We start from the raw sequence: 27,996 nt of genomic DNA, 5'->3' as shown, positions 1-27,996 counted from the left end.
ACTCTCCATGACTGGGGCTTTTGTGGCCCCCTTCAGATTTTTATCTGCTATTTTTTATCTAATTCGCTTTTCCAGGTTCAAGTTGACACTTCACTCAACACCCCTCGCATGCAGGAGAACAGTATCCCACGAGGTTGTGTTTTAAGTGTCACACTCTTCCTCATAGCCATCAATGGGCTTGTAACCTCTGATGGGCCTCTGGTTACCCCAGCGTTGTACGTGGATTTTTGCGTCTCGTGCAGTTCCCACTCGATAGCACCTGATGAATGCCAGCCCAAAGGCACCATCCGATGCGCTCTGCATGGGCCTTCTCCCACGGCTTCCAGTTTCTTCTTTCAAAATGCAGGTTCTGCGTTTCTGCCATCAACCTACAGTACACCCTGATCCAGAACTTTGTTTACAGGACCAACTCTTCGATGTTGTAGCACAGTCCCATTTCTTGGCCTCAGTTTTCATAACCAGGTGACATGGCTGCCCCATATTCAATAACGGAAGACTTAAGTGCATGTGGAAGCTTAATGCTCTCCTGCTCATGGCCCACACATCTTTGGGTGCAGACCGTGCTACTCTTCTCCATCTTTACTGTGCTCTGGTTTTGTTCAGATTAGATTATGGTTGTCAGGTTTATGGTTTCGCAGCTCATTCCACACTGAAACTAAGTGACCCTGTCCATCATTATAGTTGCATCTGCCTATTGGCGCCTTTCACACTAGTCCTGTTGACAGTCTCCGCACTGAAGCGGGGATTCTTCATCTACAAATACGACAGAGCCAACTCGTAGTTTCTTATATAATCACCATTTGACGATTTTTCTGACCATCCTGTGTATCCCAAACCCCTTCTCAAATAAGGCATATCTCCCTGCTGATACCCACACTTGGGTGGGATTGGTGGTTGGGATACGTCTCACTGCCATCTGTTGGGATCTCCGTCTCCACTCATGTACTTCCTCTGACACCCCTCTTGGACGCTGCCTCGACTGTGGATTGGGACTGACCTATTCCAGGATCCTAAGGTCTCTGTTGCCCCTAAGATATTCCAGCATCTTGTAGTTCTATCCTTGAAAAGTTCCAGGGTACTTCCATCTTCCACACAGATGGTTCTAAAATAATAGATTAGGCAGGATATATTTCACGTCTTTACTGGCATGGAACACTACTGACTGCCAAGATCGTATAGTGAGTTCATGGCAGAGCCGCTAGCCATTAATAGCGCCCTCCATTTTGTTCTGAGGCCTCCCGCCACAGTGTTTTAATACTTACCAACTCCGTTTGCAGCTTGCAGGCTATACACTGATGGCTAGAGGGGCAGATACTTGCCCCCATTCCCTTTCATGATCCCATGTGCAGGTATTTGGATACACATCAAATCTCTCTGCCCAAAAGTGAAATAACATCTGGTGGGTTACTGATGTCAATAATAAACTCTGTCCAATCCAAGTCTGACCTCATCCTTCTGCTCCTCTCAGGAGTCCACTGTATTATGCTAACTACACCTTCATTATACTAGGTCACCCATTGTTTTCTCTTGCGTTAATGAGGCACCTCCACAATATGGCTTTGGGACAGACTGATGGTATTCCATACATTGGTGGGATTGTCCCCTTCTTTTGGCTCTTGTTACTAAGTGTAGCCTTCCAGATTCCTTGTCTTTAATATTACCAGACAATCCATGGATGGTTGAACTGGTCCTCAGTTTCATATGTGAAAGTGATTTTTATTTTTCCTTTACTCCTGGAGCAGGGTCAGGGTGATTGTGGTTCGTTCATCTCTTCATGTTTTCTAGGTCTGGAACCAATGACCACTCCCCTGTGCAAAGACAGCTCTTTTATCTCTCTGCTTTTCCAGTTTTTAGATTTGGCCTACTCTTTTATGCCTTCTACTGTGTGTGTTTTAACTTCCTCACTTTATGGTTTGACACCTCTGTCTGGTTCCACCCACTTTTAGCTGATTGACTATCTTACACAAGTAACTTCTGAATCGCGGGACTAATGACCTTACCATTTAGTCCTATAACCCCCTCAATCAATCAATCAATCAATAAGAAGGATGTAGGTTGCTGTAGTTATTCGGAGATGAAGAGGCTTGCGAAGGATAGAGTAGCATGGAGAACTGCTTCAAACTAGTATTTGGACTGAAGACACCAACAGTAGCAACAACAACAACAACAACAACAACCACCTCCTACAGGATCATACCCAGTAAAGCAGTGTGATGTTCAAAACAATTTAGGGGTTAGTGATAGCTTTACTTTGATTTTTATCAATATACTTTTAGGAAATTTGTCTGTTATCTAATATAGATTTTTGTAATTTAAATTAGTTTTACTTCTTATGACAAAAGATTGTAAAAAGTGACACAGTGCATTAAATATGTCCCGAACATAAATGTGAGACTACGGTGTAGATAAGTCTCTTACCACAAACTTTATTTGGCATTCACAGTTTTTGGCTTCCCAACTGTCAACCACATTATCACGAACCAACCTAATATAGACCTCAGACTATGGTACAGATCATTCTGTCACACTCTATCCGTAGTTTGAATACACATTTGGGGAAAATTTACGTAATCATTTGGTCCTAGTTGTAATATTTCCTTTAGCAGTTTTCTTATTGATGTATTTGTCTCAGTTTCAGCCATTCCCTGGACTTGGGGCTCAGCCATTCGTGGCAAGATAGTATAGAGAAGTATTCCTTCTATCCTGAGTCCATTAGATGGAATTTCTAATCGTGAAATGTAATCCCTGTGCACGCACAAAAAAAAAAAAAAAAATGGAAGGTTGTTTGCATGGAAAAAAGTATGGATAACAACACTAGTGATTACAGAACAACATGACTGTGTGACTGAACGATTTCCGGCAACATGACGATTTCCTCTCGTAGTTAGGTTTTTTTTATCTAAGTCTTACCTCATTGTTACATTCTATTCAATGAACTATAGCAGAGGTATTTTGATGAAGTGTTAAGTATTGAATATGTATCTCATTTCCTTGCACTTACGGCCTCACTTGACATTGACCATAACTTGGAGCCAGAAGAACCACCTGCAAAGTGGGCACATTTCACACACTGTAGACATTGTGACAGTACCAGTGATTATCTCAGTTTTAATGACCACTTGTCAGTTCCACAGTTGTTAAAAAGTAATTGTAAACTTTCACACAGCCTTTCCACATAACGTTTTTCGGATAGGTAAATTTCGCAACCTTCCCCAATATAGAAACCACTAACCACACCTGCTTTAGCAAAATTTGCACTTATTCTGTAATTATGTTTAAATTTGATGTGGTGTAATAAGCAAATGTTTTCTCTTCTTTAAGTAAATAGCTACCAGGTAAATAGTTTATTCCAAATTCCATACAGACGAGTATTTAGGTGTGTTTACAGGAGCCGTATATTATGTCTATTTCTGGCTGCAAAAATGTTGCCATCAATATTGCTGCAATACATGACAGTAATGCCACATGATATGGTGTTATTGCTGAGGAAGCATGCTGTTCAGATTTGCTTTGAATGTGTGCATCTGTCATCGGGAATTCATCCCCCTCTCTGTCACCTGTAAGATAAATGATCAAACTTGGTTGTCAGATTCCTCCTTTGCTTTCCACTGGTTTGTCAGACAGATGCAACAAGCAACTAAAATGAATACAGTACAACAAGCATTCAGCTGTGGGGTGCACTCTCGGTCCTGACAACCGAATTTACAAGACATGGTTAAGGATTCGATCACAATTATCTGAAAGTGTACATTTTCTAGAAAGAATTTGAGGTCGTCAGCAAGTTCATGTTTTCAACATGTAGTTTTTGTATCAATAACTAGTTGCCACCTGTACAAGACTATTAACAATTTTGTACTTGCGTATTTTATTTCAGATTTTTGTGGAAATATGTGCGAAAAATGTGGTACCAGTTTTACATTAAGGACGGACTTATACACACATTTGAGAGCATTCCACAACATGGACATAAATTTAAATAAGGGTAAAGAAACATGGGACTTGCATGATAATAAATTTTTGACTGTTGCTACCCTCGATCATCACAAGAACATGCACATACCTGCTCCTCAAAAAGTAAGTAAAATATATCACTATACATAGAAATTTTTCAGTTTCGGTGTAAAGTATTAACAATTTCCTTCTAAAATAATACTTCAATTCCATATGTTTGTGACAAATTTGCTCTGGCTCAGCATTCATTTGCTGGGTATGTGCCTGGTGACCAGATGTTCATGACCTGGGGACTTGTTAGAGCTGCCAGTCCTCCATCACTATAAGCTCTGGGCATGCTTCAGCAAGTACTGCGTGGTGCAACAGCAGAACACTATGTGTCACAGGAAATGGGGATCTTGGTTTTACCGCCCAGATCGTGAGGATGGTAAAAACCTCTATACACAGGGTGCATTTGACCTGGGACAACCGGTAGATCTGTGAAAAACCTGGGATTTTTTTTAGAATTCCAGGAAAATTTTTTGTTTGGTTTTAGTTTTCATTCAATTTTTTGTAATTTTGACTGTTATGAAACAATACTCTGACGAAGCATATTACTGTGTCCGGCTACTGCAAAATAATACTGCAGCAATAAAACATGAATGAGAGGGGAAAAGGTAAGAAAAAAAACAAAGGAAATGCACCATACACAACAAAATACAGTGCTCATACAAGCACCTGCCAACAGCAAAACGTGTCAAAGGCTTTAGGAAGACTGTGCAGTGCTTCATATCAACGAATTGCCTCCAATGAGGCCAGCCGCTGTGGCAAAGCAGTTCTAGGCGCTTCAGTCTGGTACCGCACTGCTGCTTTGGTCGCAGATTCGAATCCTGCCTCGGGCTTGGATGTGTGTGATGTCCTTAGGTTCTTAGGTTAGTTAGGTTTATGTAGTTCTAAGTCCAGGGGACTGATGACCTCAGATGTTAAGTCCCATAGTGCTTAGAGCCATTTGAACCTCCAATGAGCGCGACGTCACAACTGTTTATATTAGATTCGTTTGAGTGGTTGCGAGTGGGCTCATGTGCATCCTCAGTTGAGTCGTCCTTGTGTAGTACCTTCTCCCACTTCTGGCTACAGAATTTGACTGTTAGCTGTATGAGCAGTAGCGGCAAGCAGCAAGATGCAACCCATAAAAATTTTACTGGCGTACACTATCCAGTATTGCTGCAGTTCAGAAATATTGTTGATCCGGGGCTGATGCAAGAGCAGTCTGAGCTGTAGAGGGGAGTTGGATAGTCTCCACATGACCCATGTTAATGTTTAGTGATTCCTTTCCATTTATTGCTCTCACGTCAAATGAAAACAAAACGGATTTCTGTGGCCGGGAGCTATCAAGTCAATTAAAATACATTCACATAATTACGGAAGGATAAAATATATTATTGGTTACAGATTTTATTTTATTTCCACCTTTCTGACAGTCAAGCATTAAATGCCTTACAGAACAATGAAGTTACCTTTGTCAGTTTCCTAAAGAAATGTGGCATTTATTAATCTTTTCCGTTGAGGTAGTCAATTTATTTGAAACGAAGTGTTTAATTCCACACTATTGACTAGTTTCACCTGTTTGCTACATTTCAAAGGTGCATGTTTTCACCTTCTACCACGTATGGGGTTATGCCATAATAAAGAACCAAACATGAGGTAATACATTAATGGTACTCCAAGAAAATTTACATCCGAATCTGGACATACGAATGTGCATTTGAAACCGAATTATCATTTTAGTATGGTTCACAAAATTCCAATACTCTGGAGTATTTCGTTTATGACAGAATGTAAGATCTTTTACTGTTTTACACATATGAACATACAAGCTTCCTACATCATCGTAGTTGCACAAGCATGGTGACGCCTGTTATCTGGCGCTCTTTGGCAACTGCTGAAACAGATCTATTTCTCTAACAGGTTGTGGGAAAATATTGCAGTTGTTTGAAAAGCGTTACTTTCAAAGTAAATGTCCGTTTATGCAAGATGAACTGTGTGCGAGAATGTACCATGAATTTCTTAAATCACAGAGCATTTGACTCTCATTTAAAAATCAACTATTTGAGGATGACCATTTGGAAAAATTTCGAGCCCAGAAGATCAGACATTTATGTCGTTATTAAAAATTTTACTCTAACATTTGTGTGATGTATCTTAAAGTGTTACATATGCAAAAAGATCAACATTATATGTGAAAGCTTAGCTTCTGTTACAGCTTATTAATCTTAGAGACCAATATTATACATGAAAGCTTTGATTTTCTCATAGCAACACTATGTATATTAATTTAAACCATTAACTTTTCCTATTTGTGTGCACGCACTGCTTAACAATGATATTGCTATTGCCTAACTACATCATATGTCCTTCGCTCTGAATATCCGCTGCCGAGATCATGTGACATGAGCTACGACTGGCTTACAATCTTGATTTCAATGCTTTGGAAATAACATGCGGTGTTTGATGGAATTCATATTTATGCTTTCATAATACAACAATATGCAGTATACATGTTGGAGGAAAAGTGTAGTGTTACTTAACATGGAAAAAGTGTATTTTCACCCAGGAGGAAGTGTATTTTTAACTGTGAAACCCAGAAAAAAATCTGGGAATTTTTTTTTTCTTGTCCATGTGTACACCCTGATAAAAAAAAACCTCAATCTCAAGGTGTGCTGCATGCCGATGAGATGCAGGGCTGTTAAGGTAGAGCAGTCATTAGTGGGCAACCTCTGTGGAAACTGTTGAACTTCAGTTTGTACGAGGCTTATTCTGGTAAGCAGGGCTCTGTCTGAGTGGACCTTTATATCCCGAGCTGCTCATGGGTCCAAGATGGAAACCTCTAAATTTTCTCCTCCTCCTTCCAGGGGAATGGGTGGGCTGCAGGTAGGTACTAACACTCAATCTGACAAGAGGGGTTCATGTAACCAATCCTCTAGACTCAGGAACATTTCATATTTTTTGTGTATATTGTAACAGAATGCATGTTGCTAGTCAGAATAAGGAAAGAGAGCAGCTTTGTAAAAGTATCACCATTTTATTTTGAAAAAGCTTTAGGGTGGATTGCAGGCACATTATTTAAAATTTGTGAAACAGGTGTGAAATGGGATATTGTTGGTTGAAATCCCAAGTTCCCAACAAGTGACAAACCTGCAAAAAGCCAAGGAATATGCCAGTGAGACTGAGCTCCATACTACTCTGAACTACAGCAAAAGTATTGTAGCGTGCAGGGATCTGGTCGACATTCCCAAACATAAGCTGAATGGACCAAAGAAGCCACTGTGGGTGTCTAAAATGTAATGAAAAGGATGGATGGCAAACTGGTTAATTGAGACTCACTTATATTTGCTTTTAACAGCACAAAATACCCAGAATGCATCAAGGCAGGTTTCCTTTGCATAAGCATCTGGTCTGATGTCCCCAACCAAATGCGCTCTTTCAAATACCAGAGCTTTGGGCATACTACTGTTGGACATAAAGGAGAAGTCACTTGTGGCAAATGTGGTAAGGTTGCTAACGGATTTGCTTGTTCACCTCCTTCTGATGTGTGTGAATGCTCTGCGGATCATCCTGTCTGGGGTAGGGACTGCAGTGTATGTGTTGTAGAAAGGAAAATAGAACAGCTTATAACTGTGAAGCGCATCCTGTATGATGAGGCCAGAAAACCCATTTTCACTACCTCCTTTGCTCCTTTTCTTAAACAGCCAGTTCAGGAGACTAATGCTGCAACCTAAACTGAAGTTACTAATGTTAGCACTAGCACTAGTACTTGCATTTGTCAATGCACTTGTGCTGCTGCAGTTACTTCAAAACCCATGCTTCCTGACAGAATATCAGAAAAGTCTGTGGAGCTTCTTGCCCCTCTTAAGGTTCAGTCCAGTCCACCATGTAGTGGTACCACCACCACCACCACCACCACCACCACTTGTGTGATTTGGCTCTGAAGCTTCCCCAAGCAAAAAAAAAAAAAAAAAAATCAGCCAAAAGCAAAGAATCAGCCACTGATGGAGTCAGGAAGGAAGCAGTTTGATGATGATGAATTGTGAGAGACCTCAGAGAGAGTGACATTGACACTGATGACATCATTATCATCATCGTCAGAGCTGATGGATGTTGATGTCAGCTTGGGGCACTCATTGCACCCTAAGACTGAGTCTCCATCCACTATGGGTCTCCTCCATGGCGGAAAAAACCAGGTGAAAGTGCAACCCCCATGATAAATGGCTTCCATAGTGCAGTGGAACATTGATGGGTTCAGTACACGTGGAAACTCCTTGCACAGGAATGCCCCTGCACTTTTGTTTAAAGCATCTGATACCCATGTTCTAAGGGACTATGTCCTCCATTGCGAAGATGACCCCACTAGGGATAGGGCAAAGAGAGGGATTACTGTATTTGTCAATAATGCACACCACTGTCTGCTCTCCCCGTGGCCACTGATCTGCAAGCAGTTGCAGTTCAAGTTTGTGTGTCAGAGGATCACTGCTTCACAAGATGTGATAAGACTGAGTTTCTCATGGATTTTGTAGAACAGCTCCGACGATTTCTCCTACAGGAAGGCTTCAATGTCCATCACCTGTTGTGCGGCTTGACCTCTACTTGCCCTAGGAGTCAGGTTTTGGTGAGCCTCATTGTGTCACATAAGTTGTGCATCCTCAACACAAGCACTCTCTCATTTCTTTGCTGCTACTGGGTTGTTCTCAGCCATCAACCTCTCTGTATGCTCTCTAGCCCCTGCAGACTCTGTACAGTGGGAAGTCACTGGTGACCTTTATTCCAGTGACAACTTTCCACTCTGTTTTCACCTACTGGATGGAGCTCTCACAGAAAAAATGTCACCATGATGATGATCAGTAGGGCCAGTTGGGTGCTGTGCATCCAAACACTTCATGAAAGCATTGAGGAATGGATGGACTGTATCACACAAGTAATCTGCCAAAGCACTGACTTTTCCATCCTAATGTCCTCTCTTGTCATTCTAGGAGGCTACCTGTCGAATAGTGGGCTTATGAGTGAGTGCTGTTGAGTAATCTGGGTAAGGCGTGTGGCTCTGCGATGGTTTAACCGCCGCCCAACGGAGGAAAATCTCGCAGCCTTTCACTTAACAAGGGCCAAGGTTTGACACTTCATCAAGAAGAGCAAACAAGAGGTCATGGCAAGTGTTTTTGGACTCTATCAACTGTTCCGTTTATTTCGCTACAGCATGGGAAGCCATCAGGAGGATGTCCAGTAAAGACAGTTGGTAGCCTATAGTGGCATGGTTGAAAAATGGGTGTATCCAAACAACATCTGGAGACATTATGCGAACAATGGTAGAGCATTTTGCAATGGCTACTTCCACTGCCAGCAAGGACCTAGTGTTCTATCTTTACTGTGCCAAATGGAAAGGGGTGAGTTGGAATTCAGATCCATCAATTCAGAGTCCTACAACTGCCCATTCTGTGTATGGGAGCTGGATTCACCACTGTCTGTGGTTTGTTTTACTGCACCTAGCCATAACTGGACATGCTGTGGAACTTGAAACCAGTGTCAAAGGAAGTCCTCACACAATGTTGTTATTCATTATGACGGACAGGCCACTTTCCCAGCTCATTCAGGGAGGCAATTTTGATACCTGTTCCCAAAGCAGGAAAGGGCAAAACGTGTCGCAGTAGTTACCAGAGCATCGTCTTAATAACCTGTTTGGGAAAGACCTTGGTGCTAATGGTTAACCATTGTCAGATCTGTATGTTAGAGACCAGGCAGCTCCTAAGTCACAGGTGGATTCAGGAGATTTGATCCACTGTTGACAACCTGACCCAGCTGGAGGCAGCTATCCAGCAGGCTTTCCTTTGTAAACAGCATTGTATAGGTATACTCTTTGACATCAGCAAGGTATATAACTCTACTCGGAGACGTAGTATTCCAGGGCAGGCTTTCTCAAACTGTTCCACGGAACACTTGTGTTCCATGGGAAGTGAATCATTGCTCCACAAAAATTATTAATAACATGCGTTTTCATTATTATTATTATTATTATTATTATTATTATTATTACTATTAATTTTTTGGAGATATTTTTTTTTTTCAAAATTTTATTGTGATTTCTTTGTGACTAGCTGTGATTTAAAATTGAAGTAATTGCTCAATAAAATAAATTTTTCTCATTTTTTAAAAATTTTATTAATCTTCAAAATAAATAAGATGTTCCATCAACGTACCAAGATCCTCACAGTGTTCCTTCAGAGGAAATGTTGGGCAACAACTGTTCTAGGGCAGCTCCACCAACGGGACGTCGTGACCGTCTCCCCATCTCCATTTGGTCTTTCCTATCAAAGCACTGTTTTTGGTACCAAGCTCGTGACATGCTGTCAAATTGGTTTGTACAGGAGAATGATGTTTCTGAGGGCAGTGTTGTAAACGTCCCCCGTTTGCCACAGCTATAAACCATGTCATGTCTATGGTAAGGAGCCCAGTGCTATGATCCTTATTTGTGGACGATTTAACAGTTTTCTGTTCCTCCTCAAGTACTGCGACAGCAACTCATCAGCTGCAACTTAACAGTGAAGAGGTTGGAGGAGTGGACTACAAACACTTGTGTTTTAAGGTCAAGTTTAACACATATATTTCAGAATGACACAACACATATGAGTCACAGAGTAAGTTGACAAGCAAGACGTGTACACGTTAGAATTCGAATGAGCAGTGAGTCCCAGTATAGCGGCCGCTGCTCGGCTGGCCGCTTAGGTGGCACAGCTGCTGCATGGCTGGCAGACAGCGCCGCACGTAGAGGACGCGCGTAATTGCGCGGTGGCACTTTGAATGATCGGCGAGTCACAACAACTTGTTTTACATTTTCTGCCGAGAGGTGTGTGTGTGTGTGTGTGTGTGTGTGTGTGTGTGTGTGTGTGTGTGTGTGTGTGTTAATCATTCTCGTCATATTTTTAATGTACCTGAATTGTGTACGTGGAACACCAGCCTCTCTTTTAAACACTCTGCACTTCTTGGGCCTCAGTTTTGACTCCACATTGTTGTGAATTCCACAGCTGAAAGACCTAAAGGCAATGGCCCAAAAAGCACTGAACATTTTGAAGTACCTTACCCATAGGGATCTCCTGGAGGGACGACTTGAAATGAGGCAAAAAATCAAAATGAGAATTGATACCTGGAATGTTAGAACTCTGCAACAAGCAGGAAAACTAGAAAACCTTAAAAGAGGGTTGGAAAAGAATCATGTGGACCTCGTAGGAGTTGCTGAGGTAAGGTGGTATGGATGTGGAGAGTTACAGTCAGATGAATGTGTATTGTACTACTCAGGAGGAGAAGTAAAAGGAATGAATGGAGTAGGAATGATTATGATAAAGGAATTGGCTAAATGTGTGGTGTAAGGCTGAAAAGAGCACAAAAAGATTTACTGATTGTCCAGGTGTATATGCCAACTTCAGAACATTATGACCAAATTGTAGAGGAAATGTACAATGTAATAGAGAGAATAATGGATGAAGATAAAAAATGCTGCAAAATAGTAATGGTAGACTGGAATGCCATTGTGGGGAAAAGGGGGAGAGGGAAACATAGTAGGCAGTCATGGTCTTGGAAAGAGAAATGATAGAGGTGAATGGCTAATTGACTTCTGCAGGGAAAGGGACCGGATAGTGCCAAATACATAGTTCAAGAACACATGAAGAGGCTCTGCACTTGGAAATCACCAGGGAATAAATACAGAAACCAAATCAATTTTATGCTGGTAGAAGAAAGATACAGGAATGGAATCAAGAAGGTACACACATTACCAGCTGCAGATATTAATAGTGACCACAACTTATTTATGGCAGAAATAGAAATAAGAATGAAAAAACTGAAGAAGGCGACCATGGTGAAGAAGTGGGATCTAGAGAAGATAAGATCCCACAAAGAACAAATTACAGAAATGCTGTTGTATAAGTTTCTAAACACATTACGAGACAAAGAACCACCTGATAATGCCAATGAGTACTGGAATATGCTGAAAGAAGGAATCATTGAAGCAGGACAGCAAAATATAGGGTATGTAAAAGGGAAAAGGGCAAAAAAAACCATGGGTAACACAAGAAATGATTTCCAAGATGCAGGAGAGAAGAAAATTTAAAAACAAGAACATTGAAGATGCAAGAAAGATGTACCAAAGGCTAAATAATGAACTCTGAAGAGAAACAGAACAGGCTAGGAAAAAAGGCTAAAAGAGGATCTGGACAGGAAGGGAAGATATGACTTACTATACAACAGAGTAAAGACTATGTCATGGGATCAAAACAGAGCAGAAAGTGCTGCTATGGACGTTTTGAGTAAAGATGAAGAGGTAGTGTACAAAGATCGTGATGATGTCCTTCAGGGATGGGAAGAATGATCACAGACGAGAAACTCTAGAACTTGAATCACTCAACAGTGTAAGTGAAGAAGAGAAAAGACCAACCATCATAATGGAAGAAGTGAAGTCTGCCATAGCTGTAATGAAAAACGGCAAAGCAGTAGGTACAGATACGGTACCGGTACAAATATTAAAATACTTCAACCCAGATGGAATAAGAGAAAAATTGAGGTTATGTAATAAAATATATGACGGTGGTGAATGGCTGGAGGACTTTCTGACAACAGTAATGATTCCATTACTGAAAAAACAAGGAACCAAGAAATGCAGTGAGCACAGGACAATCAGCCTCATTTCACATGCAGCCAAAGTGATGTTAAGAATAATTAATAAGAGACTTGAAAAAGTAATGGAGGAGAACCTTGGCGAGTAGTAGTTTGGCTTTAGATGGAATACGGGCACCAGAGCTGCAATAGGGCTCCTACGAATCTTAAGAGAAAGGTTTATTGAAAAAGGAAGAGACCTATAGATGTGCTTCATCGATCTAGAAAAGGCATTTGACACTGTGGCTTGGGACAAGCTGGTGACTATAATGAGGGAAAAGAGAGAGGACTGGAAAACCAGAAGACTTGTAAACTCATTATATCTTAATCAAAAAGCCTCAATTAAAGTGAGAGGAGAAAGTAGAAACTGGATCGGATTAGGAAAAGGAGTAAGACAGGGATACTGTCCATCACCTACCCTTTTCAACCTCTACTTGGAAAATATGATTGACCAATGCTCATTAGACGACAAAGGAGTAGAAATTGGAGGAAGAAGAGTAGGGTGTTTGAGGTTTGCTGATGACATGGTCCTTCTCGCCACCCGGGAAGAAGAATTACAGTATTTAGTGGACACCATTGAAGCTAATGGAAAAAAATTGTTGTTGTTGTTGTTGTTGTTGTTGTTGTTGTCATTGCTTCAGTCCTGAGACTGGTTTGATGCAGCTCTCCATGCTACTCTATCCTGTGCAAGCTTCTTTATCTCCCAGTACTTACTGCAACCTACATGCTTCTGAATCTGCTTAGTGTATTCATCTCTTGGTTTCCCTCTACGATTTTTACCCTTCACCCTGCCCTCCAATGTAAATTTGTGATCCCTTGATGCCTCAGTACATGTCCTACCAACCGGTCCCTTCCTCTTGTCAAGTTGTGCCACAAACTCCTCTTCTCTCCAATTCTATTCAATACCTCCTCATTAGTTATGTGATCTACCCATCTAATCCTCAGCATTCTTCTGTAGCACCACATTTCGAAAGCTTCTATTCTCTTCTTGTCCAAACTATTTATCGTCCATGTTTCACTTCCATACATGGCTACATTCCATACAAATACGAGGGCGGTTCAGAAAGTAACCTCCGATTGGTCACAGTGCGGGTTGTGGGGGGAGTAGCGACGCCATCTGTGCGTTCACGCACTCAACAGGTCAGTCGGCATCAAGCCGTGGTCGAGTGAACGTCGTACCTGCGCTAGTTTAGTTTTTGTGGCAGTTTGAAATGTGTGCTGCAATAGAAAACCCCGCCAAATGTGAAGTGCGTGCTGTCATAAGGTTTTTTACAGCCAAAGGATATTCTGCAGCAGCTATTCATCGTGAGCTTTGTGCCGTGTACGGACCAAGAGTTATGAGTGAAGGAGTTGTCCGTGAATGGGTACGTTTATTTAAAAGTGGACGAGAAAACGTTCATGATGAAGAGAGGAGTGGTAGACCATCATTGATGACTGACGAACTCGTTCAGACAGTTGATGCAAAAGTTCGTGAAAATCGACGTTTCTCAATGTCGGAGTTGTCTACTGGTTTTCCACAGATTTCTAAGACTCTTGTACGAGATAGTGACAGCAAGATTGGGTTACCGTAAGTTCTGTGCACGATGGGTGCCCAAAATTCTTACCGACCACCACAAAACTCAAAGAATGGCCTCTGCATTAGACTTTCTGTCACGTTATGAGGACGAAGGAGAACCATTGTTAAACAGAATCGTGACCGGTGACGAAACCTGGATTAAGTACGTGAACCCTGAGACAAAAGAACAATCAAAGATGTGGGCACATTCAAATTCGCCTACCAAACCAAGAAAAGCCTCGCAAGATTTTTCTGCCAGAAAACTGATGGCAACGGTGTTTTGGGATGCCAAAGGGGTGTTGTTGGTTGAATTCATGGACCGTGGTACGACCATTAATCAAGACGTGTACTGTGAAACAATAAAAAAGTTACGACGGGCTATACAGAACAAACGCCGTGGTATGCTAACTTCCGGTATCGTTTTTTTGCACGATAACGCCCGTCCTCACTCTGCTTGCAGAACAACGGCCCTTCTTGAGTCCTTCAAGTGGGACGTTATCAACCATCCACCTAGCAGCCCAGACCTGGCGCCAATTGATTATCACCTCTTCATGCATTTGAAGAAATGGCTCGGGTCACAGCGGTTTGATGACGACGAAGAGCTCAAAGATGCGGTCACAGGCTGGCTCCAGGCACAAGCGGGTGATTTTTATGCAGAAGGAATTTCAAAGCTTGTGAAGAGATACGATAAGTGCCTCAATCGCTATGGAAACTATGTAGAAAAGTAGTGCAAAGATGTAGTTGTAAGATGTATGTATTAAAATATTTTTATTTAACTTGGAGTATTTTTTTAAATCAACCGGAGGTTACTTTCTGAACGGCCCTCGTACTTTCAGAAACGACTTCCTGACACTTAAATCTATACTCGATGTTAACAAATTTCTCTTCTTCAGAAACGCTTTCCTTGCCATTGCCAGTCTATATTTTATATCCTCTCTACTTCGACCATCATCAGTTATTTTGCTCCCCAAATAGCAAAACTCCTTTACTACTTTAAGTGTGTCATTTCCTAATCTAATTCCCTCAGCATCACCCGACTTAATTCGACTACATTCCATTATCCTCGTTTTGCTTTTGTTGATGTTCATCTTATATCCTCCTTTCAAGACACTGTCCATTCCGTTCAACTGCTCTTCCAAGTCCTTTGCTGCGTCTGACAGAATTACAATGTCATCGGCGAGCCTTTTAAGTTTTTATTTCTTCTCCATGGATTTTAATACCTACTCCGAACTTTTGTTTTGTTTCCTTTACTGCTTGTTCAATATACAGATTGAATAGCATCAGGGATAGGCTACAACCCTGTCTCACTCCCTTGCTTCCCTTTGAAGTCCCTCGACTCTTATAACTGCCATCTGGTTTCTGTACAAATTGTAAATAGCCTTTCGCTCCCTGTATTTTACCCCTGCCACCTTTAGAATTTGAGAGAGAGTATTCCAGTCAACATTGTCAAAAGCTTTCTCTAAGTCTACAAATGCTAGAAATGTAGGTTTGCCTTTCCTTAATCTATTTTCTAAGATAAGTCGTAAGGTCAGTACTGCCTCACATGTGCCAACATTTCTGCGGAATCCAAACTGATCTTCCCCGAGGTCGGCTTCTACCAGTTTTGCCATTTGCCTGTAAAGAATTCGCGTTAGTATTTTGCAGCTGTGACTTATTAAACTGATAGTTCGTTAATTTTCACATCTGTCAACACCTGCTTTCTTTGGGATTGGAATTATTATATTCTTCTTGAAGTCTGAGGGTATTTCGGCTGTCTCATACATCTTGCTCACCAGATGGTAGAGTTTTGTCAGGACTGGCTCTCCCAATGCCATCAGTAGTTCCAATGGAATGTCGTCTACTCCCGGGGCCTTGTTTCGACTCAGGTCTTTTAGTGCTCTGTCAAACTCTTCACGCAGTTTCGTATCTCCCATATCATCTTCATCTACATCCTCATCCATTTCCATGATATTGTCCTCAAGTACATCGCCCTTCTGTAGACCCTCTATATACTCCTTCCACCTTTCTGCTTTCCCTTCTTGGCTTAGAACTGGGTTTCCATCTGAGCTCTTGATATTCATACAAGTGGCTCTCTTTTCTCCAAAGGTCTCTCTAATTTTCCTGTAGGCAGTATCTATCTTACCTCTAGTAAGATAATCCTCTACATCTTTACATTTGTCCTCTAGCCATCCCTGTTTATCCATATTGCACTTCCTGTCAATCTCATTTTTGAGACGTTTGTATTCCTTTTTGCCTGCTTCATTTACTGCGTTTTTATATTTTCTCCTTTCATCAATTAAATTAAATATTTCTTCTGTTACTCAAGGATTCCTACTAGCCCTCATCTTTTTACCTACTTGATCTTCTGCTGCCTTCATTACTTCATCCCTCAAAGATACTCATTCTTCTTCTACTGTATTTCTTTCCGCCATTCCTGTCAATTGTTCCCTTATGCTCTCCCTGAAACTTTGTACAACTTCTGGTTCTTTCAGTTTATCCTGGTCCCATCTTTTAAATTCCCACCTTTTTGCAGTTTCTTCAGTTTTAATCTACAGTTCATAACCAATAGATTGTGGTCAGAGTCCACATCTGCCCCTGGAAATGTCTTACAATTTAAAACCTGGTTCCGAAATCTCTGTCTTACCATTATATAATCTATCTGATACCTTCTAGTATCTCCAGGATTCTTCCATGTATACAACCTTCTTTTATGATTCTTGGACCAAGTGTTAGCTATGATTAAGTTATGCTTTGTGCAAAATTCTACCAGCCAGCTTCCTCTTTCATTTCTCTCCCTCAATCCATATTCACCCACTATGTTTCCTTCTCTCCCTTTTCCTACTCTCGAATTCCAGTCACCCATGACTATTAAATTTTCATCTCCCTTCACTACCTGAATAATTTCTTTTATTTCATCATACATTTCATCCATTTCTTCATCATCTGCGGAGCTAGTTGGCATATAAACTTGTATTACTGTAGTAGGCTTTGGGCTTCGTGTCTATCTTGGCCACAATAATGCGTTCACTATGCTGTTTGTAGTAGCTTACCCGCACCCCTATTTTTTAATTCATTATTAAACCTACTCCTGCATTACCCCTATTTGATTTTGTATTTATAACCCTGTATTCACCTGACCAAAAGTCTTGTTCTTCCTGCCACCGAACTTCACTAATTCCCACTATATCTAACTTTAAACTATCCATTTCCCTTTTTAAATTTTCTAACATACCTGCCCAATTAAGGGATCTGACGTTCCACCCTCCGATCCGTAGAACGCCAGTTTTCTTGCTCCTGATAACGATGTCCTCTTGAGTAGTCCCCGCCCGGAGATCTGAATGTGGGACTATTTTACCTCTGGAATATTTAACCATACAGTAAAGCTGCATGCACTTTCAGGACCAGTCCCATACCCAGTCTCTGGTCCTAGACTGTTGAACTGCCACTTATCATCTGATGTCAGCTCTTCGTGGTGCATCAGATTAGTACAGTTCTCACTACTCCCAATTTACCAGCAGACAGTACTGCGAACTGTTTCCAATTACCCACAGGCAATGAGGCTTTTTGAGATGTGCACAAAGTGTGTTTTAGAGTCCCGTAGTAAGTGGCACGTGCAAGCTAAAATCTGGGGTATTAACTGACTGCTTACCTGTTTACTGCTGAGGCCCAGAATAATTTTATATTTCGTGCCGTACAGGAGAGATTGCACCCATGCTTCTGTTTTTCATATGTTTTCTGACATTTTAAATGAGCACCATAACTATGTAGCTGTGTCAAAGTGAATTAAGAGTAAACTTAATATTTCAAATTTTTTTATAAATGATGATTTCTCAGCACAAGTTAACCCCTCAATAAATACATTGTTTCAGATTTTATATATATTGTGTGTTGTTAGTCAGTGGATTTTCTTGATTAGACGTAATATTTTTATTTTTATTTCATAATCATTTCTTTCTGAAATGCCATTGCCGTGCATGTGTGTTCAGAAATGGTGGCCCCATTTAATTAGGTAATCTCTTTCATTATTTTGAAGCTGTCATGTACGGAGTGTGGTGTTTTTATATGCCATACCAGGGAAGAGCTAAGAGGTCACCTGGAATGTGAGCATGGAATAAGTATGGAAACTAAAGAACTGGAGTTCGATACAATGGAACGTAAGGAAACACAATATGTCTATCCACTATCATTTTCGAAATGAATACATACATGCTATGTTTTGAACTTGTTACTGAGCTTAGATTTATTTTCAGAGTTTCTTCAGTGGAAATTAAAGATGGAGGGTGATGAGAAAGTTTTCTTCACAAAGAGAACTGGTGAAGGGATGGTTGACAGCAAGAGATCTTGTTTGTGCTACATTTGCCACCATTCAAGATCTGCCATGACAAGAAGTTTTGGCAAAAGATTGAAAGCATCAAACAGAATTGAACAAACCTGTCCAGCATCTTTGATACTGACAAAGATGCCGTCAGGCAAAATCAGTGTCAAGTTCTACATGACCCATACAGGTCACAACTTGTCTGTGGGGCCTCTCCATTTTACTCAAGCTGACAAAACAGTGGTTACTGGCCAAGTAGTACATGGTAAGTTGCCGGTTAATTGTAAGAACTGCGTAAGATGTCAAACCATTTTCTGAAGCAGTCTTATATTGTTACATATTGGATTAACGTCACAGTGGTCTTATGAACATTAAGCTGGCTGATGGGTCACAAAGCAAATTTTAACTGAAATCGTTAAGCAGTTGTACTACTTTCCAATCTGTAAATGGCCAACGTGTTGTTTACTGTACCATTTTGTCTAATGATGCCATAATAAAAGGCACCCTTACTTCTTTGCTGACATTTGCAATCATAACTAGAAACATTGCTCCTTTGCTGAATAATGCAGCCTCCCAATTTGAAGTGCTGGCAACTGATGATTGCTGTAGTGCTTCTTCTTGATTTGCTTTGTCTTGTAAAGGGTCCACAATGTTTTCAAGGTGCTTTGCAATTGTGTTAACATTAGTTGCACTTCACCATAAAATCTATGCAGGAAGAGATATACCTGTCCATGCATACATGTAGAAATAATTGGTAATTTATTAAAACAGCCACTCACAGATGTTTACTAAGACAGTGACAAAACATAACTATAATGTTGGAAACAAGTACACATACCTTGCAGCTGGACAGGACATGGGATATCCAGCACATGTGCTGTCTCTAATGGCCATTGTAAATGGGATATGATTTAAAAATAGTATTGCTTGCCACTTACCTTCTTAATACTGAGACCTGCTTTGAGGCTGCAAATTATTAAGGCAATGCATCTGGATGCTAATGCTTCCTTGCTCAACCTTATGACCCTTATAGAGAGCATGTCCCTTGTTCGATGCAGGGCCTGAATGCACCTATCAACTCAAGGGTAATCTTTTTGAAGAGAAACAGCAAAGTGTAAGAGTTTTACTAGAGTGCCTACAAATACTTCATAGTATTCAGACATGGAACTGCTATGTAACACAAAGCACACTTTTATGGCCTCCCCACATAGCCATTTTTGAAATAACTTTCAACCTCCTTAGTCTGTTAGCCCTCTGTACCATCTTAAGAACTCCTCTAATGTCAAAAAAATTTTCTCTTCCTGTCACAAACTGCAGTGCTTTTGTAGCTTTGGTATACTTTACAATTATATCTTTCATTTTATTCCTTCAGTTTCATTTCTATACTTGACCACCATCTCAAGCACACATTAATCAAGGATTATATTGGCCCATTACAGCAGTCCAGGTCTTGTAAAGGTTGTAAGATGCAGTACGATGTGGCAGAGCCATATACTGAACACCATGGTCTTCCCTCTCAGGTACACCACATGGCTGTCTGGAGTCCAATCTTCTCGCGATTGTGCATTCTTGTGACCACTTCTGCCAGCTGTCATGTACAGTGGCTGCATTCCTGCAAAGTCTTTCTGCAACATCATAGAAGGAACAGTGAGCATCTTGTAGCCCTATCGCATGACCTTGTTCAAACTCTGTGAGGTGTTGACAATGATGCCTTTGTCACCTTAAAGGCATTCTTGACTAACATCAACTCACCACTTTCAATCTCAAAGGTAATTAATACTCATGACAGTTACAGCATTTATTTAAAGCAAACCTGATCTGCATCCTCATTGTGGTCCTACTGGCATCACTCTTATGTGACTGGTGAGAAATTTGAAAAGACATTAGCTTTCAGATGTAGAAACATTAGAAACCTGCCTAACAACTTCCGTTTATGCCACACAACTGTCGTGTTTCCAGTAGAGCTTTGTTGAGAAGCTTAAGATTCTAGTACGTGTGCTGGATATTGTTTCTTGTGCATGGTACAACAGTTTTCTTGGGGCTGACTCTTAGATCCTTTTTCCTGCACCAGTTTTTCACAATGTTCAGTGTTATATCAGTACTAGCAAATTTGACAAGTATTGCTATGACTAAATCATTGGCATATCCTTGGGAAAAGCAGTCTCTAGTATTTAGCTCTTCAGTTAGTTCATTCGCCACTAGGTTCCACAGTAGTGGAGACAAAACCCTTCCCTTTGGAGCCCTCTGGTTTTCTCATTCATCATGATGGTTCCTACCTTTTTCTGCTCAACATGATCTTCATTATCTTAATCCACCTACATGTGATTGTCTTTATGCTGTGTCTTCTGCATTTCTAACCATGGATTCAAAGATTGCATTGCTAAAGGCCCCTTCGATATCCAGAAAGATTGCAGAGAGCAATTTCCTGAAAGTGTAGTTCTTTTCCACCTTCCCAAGTTGGTGAAGTACGGTTTCACATGATTAGCCTGGTTGATATGCCTGGTGACTTACATGTAGAGGAGCCACAGTTAGCTTTGTTTCTCTAGTGTGCATATTAACCAGTTTTTCTGATGTCTTTAAAAGAAAGGACAGACAGATCTGTATCATATCCTTAGCCTTGGTATGATCTGTTCTCCCTGGTTTCAGAATGAAAACAAGCTTCACTGCCCTCCAAGAATGAGAAATGGTTCCTGCCACTAGGGTAACTGTAAACAGCCTGCATAGAAATCTAATTAAATGCTGTCTTGCTTGTTGCAGTAGAGCTGGAAAGATTCCATCTGGACTGGAAGTGGTGACTTGAATGTCTGAAACATTCCCACCAACACTGAATTGTATTTTATTATTATTTGTTAATCAACATATTCTCATGGAGATCCTCAGTTTTCCTTCTGATTATCTGTAAACTGCTGCCTCTATCCTATTGTCCCTGTATACTCACTTGAGAGTGAGTATGCTCTTTCCTAGAGTACTTCATAAATTAATTGGTAGTCTGGTAAGGATTTTGTGAAGTCTGGCACAATTAGCTGTACCTTCCAATTCCTCACAGAATACCTTCCAGGATGATAGTTGCCAAAGGCCTTCCGATATTTTGCTCATTGTCCTTTCAGTCTTGCAAGGTTGAACAGTCTTCTTACCTCCTCCTTTTGGAGTTCCAGATTCCTGTTCCATCAAGGTACATTTTTATTTGTGCAGTTTTCTAAATGAGGTCAGAATGGCAGACAAGGGTTTCTCCAGTGTCACATGCTGTAGTTCTACATAGCTATCCATCAGAATGGGCTTAAAAGTTGTGTCAGTTACTTCTTCCCTTCTTATGTTCTTGAACACAGGATCCCTGCCCATACTTAGGATAAACATTAAAGGAGGTAACCAGCTCTGCTGTTCGCATCACTGCTTCCCCACACCAGGTTGCGGGCACTGCCATCACCACCAGCCAGCAGTTGTTCATGTTGTCAGCAGCTGTTAAGCAGTCTTCTCCCTTTCTGGAAAGTAGGAGTACTGACCTCATAAGGAAGGTATGCCGAGGCCAATACAATTTCTCTCTTGCTACTTTCCTCATGCTGTTTCATTCTGATCCTCACTACGTCCCTGGAACAAAAGTCCGGCATCACCTGAATGGAATTCTGTTTTTGCATAAAAACATCTTCTGGAGTTCCTTAATTTCTAGCATAAATCAGCTTACCTCTGTTCCCTCAGAGGCCTGAAACACTCCATTTATATAAATAGTTATGGGCTTCCTGGATCAGGGTCATGTCTACCTCCCATCTTCTCAGAAGATGACTGAGGCTGGTAGTTGCTCCTTTATGGTGTTGCAGGTTGATCTCCAACACTTACATTTTCCATATTGTCACGATAGTTACTTCAGATATCTTTGATACCCTAATGGTAACCTGCGAGAACTAAGTACACTCTCAGGTCCTGTTCTTGCACTGCCCTCGTGGCTATTTTACTGACTCCAACCCCGATAGTTTAGCCATCCAGTACAACCTACTGTTTGATTACTGTCCAATACTGTGACAAGATCTTTGGTTCTGCACCCTTACTTTCCTGAACAGTCTTTGGAGGAGTATCCTTAAGAAGTTCTGGCACCAAAATTGGTAACTTTGTGGTCTCGAAGAGCTCAGCCGCTGTCTTGACCAGCAACTTCGCCTCCTCCCACGGAGATATCTTGGGCACTTTCTCCTTATGCTAGTGCACGCTTCCCATCCCCTCACAAGAGCACCTTCATACAGACAGATGCTCCTGAATTTTGGCCCTGGACCATTACTTTTCTCGATCTTTTCAAAGGAAGCCGTCAGAACAATCTCCACTTGCTGTGAGGTCATGTTGAGCAGTGGATATCCCTGTTAGATAACTGTTATCCTGAAACATGAGACTGTTGGGCTGTTTCCTCAATTCATGCCTTGGCTTTTTCTGGATACAATTATCCTGATAAGTGGGAGTGTTGGGCCCCCTCCCTTCTTTTCTTGTTTTCTGCTTTAGAGGTGGAAGATGTCCGTTTGTCCCCTTCACTTTGAGGCAGTCTTTTTTGGAGATCCACTCAATTTTTTTCTTTTTAAGGAGGCTATTGTCTGCCTTCCTTCTGTTTTTGTTCATTGAGAAGTTTACCCCTCTGAGCTCCAGATGAATGTTTAGTAACTGACATGATGAAACTGCTACGAGACAGTTTCCTCTTCTCAGACAAGTCTATTAACCGATCCAGTTGTGGAAACAGCTTCCATCAGTTTCAACCCAGGTGTTTAAGTGTTTGAGGTCTCATTATGTCCCTCATATTTTGTTTCTTATTGTTTCACGTTCTCCATTTTGGTCCCATGGCAATTGGGGGTATATTCGGTCAACACCATAGAACCCCACATAGTGTGAGGCTATCACTCGGGGAGGTTGCCCGGTATCCCTGAGGCTTTATTAATAATTCATCTTCCCATGTGCCACACATCTCTCGCCATGGCGTGCGTCATACCTCAGGTTGGGGTTCTGGGGAATTTGGAAAGGACTATGGGATTGAATTTGGGAGGGATTAGATGTAGTGGTACACTCTCCATCAGGTTCTGCTGAAGATTGTCTAGCATGGAAGACCCTGTCAGTAGCTGTTCTACTGCCAGCGTAGCCCTCAGCATCTTGTGGACACGCAAGCCCGTCCGGGCACATGGACAGTGCTTCTACAAGGCAGTGACCACTGGAGAGTATAAACAAACATGCTCAATTTATTATATATTTTTTAATCAATCGTGAGGAACAGGATGGTAAATATTCTTATCAATGAATTAGCAGAAAAATTTTACACATTGTGATTGTAGTTGTTTTCAGTAGTATATAATTTGCCATTGTCACAGGGCAAAAATAGTACCAATAAAATATTACAAAATGAAACAGACCCATGTATCTTGCCTACATTTGAAACCGATTGTAATAAGTATTTCTTGATTTCTGAAAAGCATTTGACTACCACATCTATGGTTATAGTCAAAAGTAGCATCATATGGAGTATCAAGCAATATTTATGAGTGAGTGGGTTGAGGATTTTTTTGTAGGGAGGCCGCAGCTTGTTATTTTTGAATGAGTCATCATCAGTTGTAGAACTAATTTTGGGTGTACCTCAGGGAAGAGTGTTGGGACCCTTGATGTTCATGTTGTATATTAATGACCTTGCAGACTATATTAATAGTAACCTCAGACTTTTATTAGATGGTGCAATTACCTAATAAGTATTGTTTGAAAGAAGCTGCATAAATATTCAGTCAGATCTTGATAAGATTCAAAGTGGTGCTAAGAGTGGCAACTTCCTTTAAATGTTCATAAATGTAAAACTATGCACCTCACAAAATAAAAAAAAAAAGTTAGTATCCTATCAGCACAATATCAATAAGTCACAATTGGAATCAGCTAACTCATACTAACAGGGATGTGAAATGAAATGACAACATAGGCTCATTCCTGGGTAAGCAAGGTGATAGACTTCAATTTATTGGAAAACTGCCATCAGTCTGCAAAGGAGATTGCTTACAAATCACTCATGCAACCCAGCCTGGAATACTGATAAAGTGTGTGGGACCCCTAGTAGATAAGACTAACAGGGGGATATTAAACATGTACACAGAAGGGCAGCAGAAATGGTCACAGGTTTGTTTGACCTGTGTCACACAGAGATGGTGAAAAAACTGAACTGCAGACTCTTGAAGATAGAGGTAAATTATCCCCAGAAAGCCTACTTAAAATGTTTCAAGAATGAGATTTAAATGATAACTCTCAGAATACACTACATTCTCCTACTTATTGATCAGATAAGGATTGTGGGAATAAGATTAGATTAATTACAGCATGCAGGAGGCATTTAATCAGTCTTCCTGCACTCAATATGTGAAACAAGTGGGAAGAAACCCCAATAACTGATGCAATGGGACATACCATGTGGCATGCACTTCAGAGTGGTTTTGCTTGAGTATGGGAGTAGATGTAGAGCACGTTGGGGCAAATTTTTCCACTCTCTGATTTTACATAGCTGAAAAATGTATTTAACCATCTGGTTAGAAATGAGGCAAGTACATATAGAAATACTTACCACACATCATCCAATCGTAGCAACGTGGTAACTTCAGAATCATACCTGTTTTGACCATGCGTCCCATCAACACAAATACAATCACTTCCATATTTTACTAACAATTCCCAGTCTACACTGAGCGCGCACACACACACACACACACACACACACACACACACACACACACCTCTTACCAAACGAGAAAGCGCTGGCATGTTGATAGCCACAATAAAATAAAAAACACACACACACACAAATATTCAAGCTTTCGCAACCCATGGTTGCTTCATCAGGAAAGAGGGAAGGAGATGGAAAGATGAAAGGATGTGGTTTTTAAGGGAGAGGGTAAGGAGTCATTCCAATCCCAGGAGCAGAAAGACTTACCTTAGGGGGAAAAAGGACAGGTATACACTCTCGCGCGTGCGCATACACACGTCCATCCGCACATATAGACACAGGCAGATATGTCTGCCTGTGTCTGTATATGTGCAGATGGATGTGTGTGTGTGCGTGTGCGTGTGCGTGCGTATACCTGTCCTTTTTTCCCCTAAGGATTGGAATGACTCCTTACCCTCTCCCTTAAAACCCACATCCTTTCGTCTTTCCCTCTCCTTCACTCTTTCCTGATGAAGCAACCATGGGTTGCGAAAGATAGAATATTTGTGTGTGTGTGTGTGTGTGTGTGTGTGTGTGTGTGTGTGTGTGTGTGTGTTTATATGTTTTTTTATTTTATTGTGTCTATCAGCATACCAGCACTTTCCCGTTTGGTAAGTTAAAGCACCTTTGTGTTTTATATATATTTTTCCCATGTGGAATGTTTGCCTCTATTCTTCTTCTTCTTTCGAATAACCCATTTGGAGGGTACGATGAATCAACTTTGGCTACTCTTCATTGTATTAGATTTCTTCAGTTTCCAAATTTCCTTCATCCTTTTAGAGTGTTGTTCCCTTTCTTCTTGAGTCCACTTTCGTCTAGTTATTTTCTTTCTCTCCTGAAATTCTGCCTTTTGAACTGCCTTTCTGAAATGTGTTCTGTTTTCTATTGTGTCTATTGTAACTCCAGCATTTTCAATGCCCTTTTCAGTCTCTATGAACCATGTTGGCTTGGATTTGTAGCTATTGAGTAATGTGAATATCCACTTGGTTAGCCTGTTGTTATCCATTCTGAATATATGTCCAAAAAACTGTAGTCTCCTCTTCCTCATTACATCAGTTAGTTTCTCCGTTTTCAGATATAGCTCTCTGTTTGGTCTTAACCTGTATTCAGCATTATCGTTTCTTTTAGCTCCCAGTATTTTCCTTAAAATTCTTCTTTCGACCTTCTCTAGTTTCTCAAGATCTCCATTTCTTGTTAGTTTAAGTGTTTCTGCCACATAGAGAGCATCAGGTCTGGCCACTGTTTGGTAGTGTCTTAATTTTGTGTTCCAGGACAAGGATTTTTTATTATAAACGTTTTTGATAATATGAAACACTCTTTCCATTATGTGCGCTCTAGTTTCTATAGCTATCTTTTCTTTGGCATTGTATGTAATCCACTCTCCTAGGTATTTAAAGGAATCTGTTTTGTGTATTGTGTTGTTGTCAACTGCAATATTTTGTGGAGCATCACAGATGTTTGTCATAAACTTTGTTTTTTCATAGGATATTTGTAGTCCTACTTTGGCTGCTTGTTTTTGTAGTTCTCTAATTTGTTCTTGGGCATTGTCTAGTGAATCTGTAATCAATGCCACGTCATCTGCGAAGGCTAAACAGTCGACAGTGATCTTGTTTGGATTTATCCCTAGTTGAATCCCTTTAGTATTTATGGCCTTCCTCCATTCTCGAACTACCTTCTCCAAGACACAATTGAAAAGCAGAGGTGACAGACCATCTCCCTGTCGAACACCTGACTTTATTTCAAACAATTTTGAGAACTCTCCCCTAAATTTTACTTTCGATTTTGTATTTGTCAAAGTACCTTTAATTATTGCAGTTGTTTTAGCATCGAGTCCCAATTCTTTTAAGATATCAAGCAGTGTATTTCTGTCAATTGAATCATAGGCTTTTTTTAAAATCCACAAAGGTAATTACATATTTTAAGTTCCTGATTTTCCTCAGTTCTATTATGTTCTTTAAATTTAGTATTTGTTCTGCACATGACCTTCCCTTCCTAAATCCAGCCTGATACTCTCCTAGCTGTTTGTCAAGTATCTCTTCTGCTCTTTTTAAAAGCGCCTTAGGCAAGATCTTATATGTCACTGGTAAGAGGGAGATTCCCCTACAATTGCTAGGATCTGTTTTCTTCCCTTTTTTATGTAGTGGATGTATTAATGCAGATGTCCAGTCTGGTGGTAATCTGTGTGTTGTCCAGATTTCTTTTAGTATTTCTGATAGACACTGCATCATGTTGTCACTAGAGTACTTCCATAGTTCAGCAACTATATTATCCTCTCCAGGGGCTTTATTATTTTTAAGCTCTTTTATGATTTCTTTTATTTCTTCTGTGGTTGGCGGCTTGGAGTCTGGTGGTGTTGGGTTTACAATATTGAAATTAAATTTTTCTTTCGGTGGATAACAGTTATGTAGTTCTTCAAAATATTCAGCAAGTATTCTACAGTTCTCTATGCTATTGTATGCAGTTTTCTGCGTTTTTGGGTCCGTGAAAAATAGACTAGGAGGAGAGTATTTCTTTAAGTTACTTTTGAAAGTTTTGTAAAAGTCCCTAGCATTGTTCTGTTTGAAGTTGGAGTCTATTGATGCTAGTTGGTCTTTTATGTATTGAACTTGGATCTTTTTAAGGCCTTTTGAAGCTTGCTTCCGGGCTTCTTTTAGGGAGTTCCTATTTTTATCATTTTTGTTGGCATTCCAAATGTTCCAAGCTCGTTGTCTTGTTAGGATTAGTTTGTCACACTCATCATTCCACCAGGCATGTTTCCATTTTTTGGTAAGGAGAATGGTTTCTTCTGCTGCCTGTACTATATCTTTTTGAAGTTGTTCCCATGTTTTA

General features: G+C 40.6%; 1 protein-coding gene across 3 annotated transcripts in view; it reads left to right on the top strand.

Annotated features, from left to right (window-relative positions):
- Positions 1-27,996, top strand: part of LOC126412638 (uncharacterized) — a 96,030-nt gene that overhangs the window by 47,100 nt on the left and 20,934 nt on the right. For all 3 annotated transcript variants that reach the window (XM_050082318.1, XM_050082317.1, XM_050082319.1), the window contains exons 6-8: positions 3,875-4,074; positions 18,192-18,312; positions 18,409-18,738. In XM_050082318.1, coding sequence (XP_049938275.1) covers positions 3,875-4,074; positions 18,192-18,312; positions 18,409-18,738 — 651 coding nt within the window. The remainder of the gene's footprint in view (positions 1-3,874; positions 4,075-18,191; positions 18,313-18,408; positions 18,739-27,996) is intronic.

The sequence above is a fragment of the Schistocerca serialis genome, chromosome 7 (assembly GCF_023864345.2).
Source record: "Schistocerca serialis cubense isolate TAMUIC-IGC-003099 chromosome 7, iqSchSeri2.2, whole genome shotgun sequence".
NCBI lineage: Eukaryota > Metazoa > Arthropoda > Insecta > Orthoptera > Acrididae > Schistocerca > Schistocerca serialis.
This window is presented reverse-complemented; position numbering and strand designations above follow the sequence as displayed.